The sequence below is a fragment of the Phoxinus phoxinus genome, assembly GCF_949152265.1.
Source record: "Phoxinus phoxinus genome assembly, chromosome: 24".
Lineage (NCBI taxonomy): Eukaryota > Metazoa > Chordata > Actinopteri > Cypriniformes > Leuciscidae > Phoxinus > Phoxinus phoxinus.
Window position 1 is genome coordinate 4,874,900 of NC_136899.1, and position 6,942 is coordinate 4,881,841.

Genomic DNA, 6,942 nt, shown 5'->3' on the forward strand with positions numbered 1-6,942 from the left:
TAAATGTACTTTTGTGGATGAGTAAATAAATAAATCAAAAAAAATGTAATTATTAAATAGTTGTCAATTAATAACTGCCAGTAGTCACCTTGTGCTTTAGGCTAATGTTTGGTATAAAACAATATCTATCAGTGAGTTGATCAATAATTAATTAATTCGTTTGCACATAACACACACTGAAACTGTATTTAAGAAGAACAAACATGCACACAATTAATACATTTTCTCCCAATTGTATGCAACCATGTTGCACCATATTTATTGTGACGTCGATGTGAATGTATCACTCTGCCATTGTGTTCTTGGGCTTATTTATTTCCATAACCGTTTTTTTTTTCCACAAAGAACTGGGGGATATTCCGCCTCTAGGACAGAAATGCTTTTAAGAGCACATGCAAAAAAAAATGAAACGGCCCGTTAAAATCATACGGGGAAATCAGACAACAAATGGCAACACATGCAAAAATTCACTAGACAGCAACTTATAAATACTTATTTTTTAAAAAACGTCTCTTTACAGTCTCGTATAGTGCACATGTGTGTCGCACGGACACATTTAATATTTACAAATGTACAAAATAATAAATTAAAAATAAAGAAATTTTAGGGGAGAGAAGGAAATGAACAATGTCAACGTTGAGAAGTCGGTAACACCTTAATAACTTTCAAATATGTATAATATAATGCTTAACAGGTCATGTGTCAATATACATTCAAATATTATAAACTTTAAGTCATATATAGGCAATTCAGAATTGTATGTATAAACCGATGATCCGTTAAGCATTGTATAGGCCTCGAGTGTTACCTAAACGCCACTGGATATCCTTCTAGATACTGAAAAGTCTCCTTGTAGGTGTGCTTCATGCATCTGTGACCCCTGACCTGTGGGACTGTGGCTCATGTAAATGTTCGTTTGAGGAGTTCAGGGTCACTGATTGAGGAGTTCATGGCCTGCTGCCCGGCTCGATCTGTTGGTGCTGACTCCGAACCGCGAACCTGTTGACGTGCACGGGGATGGGCACCACGATTTTGGGGTTCCGGACGGGCTCCCCGGATCTGTTGTTGACGTTCCCGGCTTTGATCCGTTTCCATTTGGCCCTGCGGTTCTGGAACCAGATTTTGACCTGAACCTCGCTGAGTTTGAGCGCGTGCGCGATCTGAGAGCGCTCGGTGAGGGACAGATACTTCTTACAGTGAAACTCCTTCTCGAGTTCCAGGAGCTGTTCGCTAGTGAAAGCAGTCCGTCTCCTCCGGCTCTTTCCCGCAGAGCCGCCCGGCGGTAACGCGTCCTGTGAGCCGCCTTTCAGTTTGCTTTTCTGGGCCGCTGAAGCGCAGGTGTTCCCGTCGGAGAAGCTCTCGTTCTCGCTGTCGGCCGAGCTGTCCTCCCGGTCACTGCACGCGGCCTCCGCGGACTTCAGGTCCAGCTTCTCGTCGTCGGAACTGTACAGTTTGGTTTCGCCTGAAGAGAAGGACAATATTGAGCATTAATATTCTGGTCAAGGGACAAATGTAGTGTTTATGTAGCCTATAGGTTAACACATTTAAACCCAATTGAAACTAATGAATGCATTACAGGTGGTGACGAAGTGTAGTGAAAAGTCATTTTTGACAACCTCGAATTAATTACTGATCAAGAAAATCGAGTATAAAATAAATGGGTTTTTTTTGGCATTGATGGTTCCATAAAGAACCTTTAACATCCATGGAACGTTTGCGTTCCACAAAAGGTTCTTTTGGTTATTAAAATAATTTTTTTAAAAGGTCTCTTTTAAGATCTGTTCGCTGAAAGGTTCTTTGGGGAACCAAAAATGGTTCTGGCATGACTGCGATATCCCATGTGTAGAACCTTTATTTTTAAGAGTGTAGAAATGAATTCTCTAACATGAGGAAAATATTGAATTGTTCTAAAACATTAGAATAATTGTTAATCATTTGCTTTATGGTGTAACATGCTCAATTTAAAACTTTAATTGTAGGCCACTGACATTATTTCATAAATATCCTGAAATAAATTCCAACAATAATACAATTCCTTCAAGGCCTGTCTATATTCGAACCAATGACTTTAGTTTATGCCTTACAACTTTAAAAGCAAATTTAATCTGTAAATTCGTTACACTTTTTCATGTTTAAGAAAATGGTGTATAAACTCAAAAGCTCGAGTAGAAATGCAAGTATTGGAACAATTTGTATGGGGAAAAAATATTTTTATGACATAATGATGATGAAGTAAAATAAACAGTGTGCTGAAACTTTTTGTTCGTATCGTTTGCTTTGTGATTCAGTCTGCGAACTATTTAGAAATATCACAAAACATAGCCTAGCCTATAATTATAATTGTTTCGAAACTCGAAAATCAAACGACAATGGAAGTTTTAAAATGTTCTAAAATGTGTTGCTATCTATTTCAATAATTTTATAAAGTCCATAAGAACATATGATAAATGTCTAAAATGCACTCTGTTTATCCAGCCACAAAGACGACAGTTTTACATAGGTGAATTTTGATTCAAAAGCTACCATTTTTTTAAATAATTATTAGCTTATTCATAGCATTAAAAAATACATGAAAGCACATGACGTTTCATGACATTTCTGACTGTTTGAATGTACAGCCAGGTTTAATTGTGTGTTGATGACACTAAAAAAGTTTTTAATGAAGTTCCACGCTATTCGGAAAAAAAAAAGTTAATTTTAACCGTTTTTTACCAAAAGAGCATCTCATCTTATATAGAGCATCTTTTGGAGGTTAAAAAAAGTTATTTTATTTAGCATATTGGTTTATGTGTTGTTATAAAACTCACCAGTATTTTCTAAAGAACTATGCTAGAGGATACAAGTTTGTTTTAGAACTTTTGGCACCAGACTGTAGAACCCTTTTGGTTCTAATCAGAACTTTTATCTTGAATAAAGGCGGTTAGAAGTTTTGAATCCAGCTGTCAGTGAGAGTTTGTCTCCGGTGCTCACCTGCAACCGCCTGAAAAGTTTCCGTGAAATTGAGGAGTTCGGAGCCCTTGAGCTCGTCATGCGGGCTCTCCTGCCGGTTCATCCCCGTCCCGTCCGCGCCTAACCGCGGTCCCGGCATCTCCTGCGGGGGATAGAAACTATCTGGAGGGTCCGAGAAACTGGGCAGGGTGGTGGTGAGCGCCACCATGGAGGGCATCCCCTGACCCAAACCTGCGCAAAAAGTGTTGGTGAGACGCCCCGCGAACGATGCCAACGGTGCCAAGGGAGGGATACCCGACGGTAATGACGAATGAGACAGGGCTTGTGGAATCATAAGCGGTCGGTACGGCATAAACATCGGGTAGCCCGTGTAGAGCAGGTGGCCCGGCCGGGGCTGTGGAGTGCCAATCAAAGAATCAATGGAAAACGCCGTGCCCGTACCGCTCGGTCTCTGCATGGTGAACTGAGCGCGGTCTGGTCGTATAAATCCCGTGTACTGGCCTTCTGAGACAAATCACCCAAATGTGGTCCACGGTTATCCTGATGGTGCTGTAGGGTCCTCGCCGTCCAACTGACTGGGACCTGATGCGTTTTTTTGTCTGGAGCTCTCAGTGTCTCAGCCTCTATTTGTCACATACTGAGACATAAACACACACACACACACACACACTCTCTCTCGCGCGCGCGCTCTCGCACCCTCTCTCTCTCTCTCTCTCTCTCTCTCTCTCTCCCTCTCTCTTTCTCTCGGTTATCATCAATACAAGAGGATAGAAGGGGGTGTTGCCCTGGAGACTCATCCATCTTCCTCAAATTACGCTTCATTTCCTTATTCAGTCCCTGACTTTTTAGGCCGCCTAGAGAGGGGGGGTGTAGTTTCCCAGTGGGTCAAGTCCCCTCCTCATGGAAAGCGAATGTGAGGGGACTGCGTTGACCACACCAACCCAATCAACTATTATTAATTTTGATTGATGATAAGTAATTACTTTGTATTCAAGGGAAGATATATAACAACGGTTCTTTTGTTGATTCTTTAGAGGCCGATGGCATCGGAGTCGTGAGGGCGGAGAGGCAGATGTTTCGGCCCTCTTGTGAGAGAGAGTCTTTTCTTTTCTGTTCGGAGAAAGAGTGAATCTGGCCGACAATTATCCCCAAGAGAGAGATTTTACTGATGAAATGACGTTTGAATGTAGAGATCTGTGTGAACACTATGCTGATAAAATAGGGAAGTATTACAAGATATTGGTCTATAAATATATAGGCCAAAAAATATGTATTTTAGATTATAAAATTAAGCAATTTCCTTAAGAAAAAATGTCAACTCTTAAAAAAAAAAAAAGCTGGGTTGTTTCAACCTATGTTTGGATCAAACTATGGACAAACACAACCATTGGGTTTACATTTTTTTTATTTAAACCATAATATAAATATATATTTTAAATAAAATGTAAATCAATTAACGCTTGGGTTCGTCCATATTTGACCCATGGGTGGAAACAACCCAACTTGTTTTAGACTGTAGCCATTTTTGTGGAAATGTGAAATGAACACATTTCAAAAGCGTTTTCAAATAACTTTCAGTCACCAAAAGTTAGATAAGTTCGCTAAATGTAGGCTATATGCTAGCGAAAAGAAATCGCGGTTGTTCGCCTGAGGGGTAACCATAGCAACAGCAGGCAGCGCGAGCGCTTTCCGTTGGGATCCGAGCGGAACTTCCACAGAACACAAGTAGGCCAAACTGTCATTATTTATCACTTTATTCTTTATTAATATATCGAAAGTATATCACAAAAAAAGTTTTGTTTAGATGGCTTACGTCACCCATAGTTTTAGGGCGGCAAAACGACAATTGAGTTGCGCGAGACGATCTCAACAGATTAAACCGAAAATTAGCCTAGGCTACTGACAAAAATTCCCTTAAAATGCTGGGCCTGGTCATGAATAACAAGTAGTTTCTTCATTTGGCCTGAACAACTGCCTTTTTATTTATTTATTTTAAGTTTTAAAAAATATATATCTATAGCCTAGGCTAGCTATAATATTTTTTAACAAATTTAACCTAATGGCACAACCATTAGGGTCTAAAGGGGTCTGTGGTTTTATCCAAGAATTTCAGCCGAGACATTTCTTTTTTATAATCTCCGGACAGTTACGTCCTCTAGATAAAAAAATATTATAAAAATGATCGCAGGCCTAGACTAGTTCATAAATTGAAAACATATTAATCATGTGCATTCACGTAATCCATTGTAATGTGTTTAAATAGAGCCAGACAAAAAGAGTGTCATATGTAGGCCTATCTCCACAGATATTCAAAGGAAAGGTCCTTGATTAATCATACAGATAATTTGACAATATGTACAGCAAATTAAGAAGGAAAAGACTTTAAGAGAAAAACGAATAATACTTTCCTTAGTTGAGAATATAATTTAGATGTTAAGAAAAAAAATAAAAGAAAAAACAAAGAAAAGGGGTCTAAAATTGCACCCTCTGAGCGGTTTCTCTTTCCCCGCTAAGCATTAATTTAATCGGAGATCATTTTACCGTTTAAATGCCAATTCACTTCTGATGATGATTAGGCGCTATTGAGTCCTGCGGGGCGCGAGCTCTCCAACTGGCCGTCTGATTGCGCGAGGACATAAACACATCACCTCCGACTCTGATTAGCGATGGAGGACCCACAGATGCTAATTATTCTTATAATTGCAAATGACTCCATTCAGGAGCAGTGCTCTTTGATCTATTGAAACCAGACAGCGTTCTCTCTCTCCCTCGCTCTCTCCCTCTCCCTCTCTCTCTCTCTCACGCTCCTGAATGGGACACAATCAGAGCCCCCCCTCCTCATCTTGGTCATCGTATATAAGACTTTTATCAAAGATCTGTTCATAGACAATTGCTTTGCACCTTTGTTCTTCACTACATGAAGAAAAAAGAGCAAACCAACAAGGCTTTATTATCTTTGACGCGCAATTAATAACTTTAAATCCAAATAATGCAGCATAATAGGGAGGAAAATATAATTGCTGAAATGTATTATGAATACAGGCGAAGTGGGACAATTGCATTCATCGTAACAACACTAAATTATCAGAAAGTGTCCCACTCCTGTTTTCTGATACTCCTGCTACTACTAATAATGTATAATTACAATAATTAGAAAATAGTTGTATAATAATAAGTATTATTATTCATAAACACAAATATCCATTGCATTGTTTCTAGTGTTTTTAAGAGTCAAGGTGACAGGATCATTAGACATGAGACCCTCACATTTGTCCCCAATCATCCTGCGCTCTGCCTTTACTTGCTGTTTATCATTCAAGCGCATGCCTCTCCATAACATAATCACATAATACTTCCACACAACTCATCTCCATAATGCTCCTCTGAAGGAAAAGCCACATGTGGCTGGATGATCTTGTGTCACTCATCTTTCAGATCGGATAACAACAAGTAAAAAAAAACTGACGTGGTACTTAACATTTTAAAAATATTGTATACAATAGTTTTCATCCACATAGAGAATTGTAATGTTACAGCAAGAATTCCTATATCATTCCTCTGAGAAGATAGAGAAATGAAGATGAAATCTGACAAGGATAACGATATCAAATATAAGAAAGTGCCATCCAAGCATATCTGGACATACCATAATAATACAGTATTATATTGTAAGCGAAGCCTCAAATTACACATTAAATCATAAATGTTAAAATAGTTAAGTTGATAGAATAGAATAGAATAGAATAGAATAGAATAGAATAGAATAGAATAGAATAGAATAGAATAGTAGAACCTTTCTCTCCTAAAAAGAAACATTTTAAATGTCAATCAATTTTTGTTAATTAAAAATGCTGGGTTATTTCAACCCACGTTTGGGTCAAATATGGATAAACCCAACCATTTTTTAAATTCAACTTTTAAACCCAATGTTGCATTTTTTTTAGCATTAATACTAAATAAAATAAGAAAAGCAGCTAAAATGAATTACATAAA

At 38.4% G+C, this 6,942-nt stretch overlaps 1 protein-coding gene across 1 annotated transcript; it reads right to left on the reverse strand.

Annotated features, from left to right (window-relative positions):
• Positions 1-225: 225 nt before the first annotated feature.
• On the reverse strand, positions 226-3,406 carry gbx1 (gastrulation brain homeobox 1; the record flags this gene model as incomplete). Its single annotated transcript, XM_079602746.1, has 2 exons — positions 226-1,462; positions 2,971-3,406. 2 exons carry the CDS (start codon positions 3,404-3,406, stop codon positions 948-950), a joined length of 951 nt encoding a protein of 316 aa, XP_079458872.1. The 3' UTR covers positions 226-947.
• Positions 3,407-6,942: the final 3,536 nt, after the last annotated feature.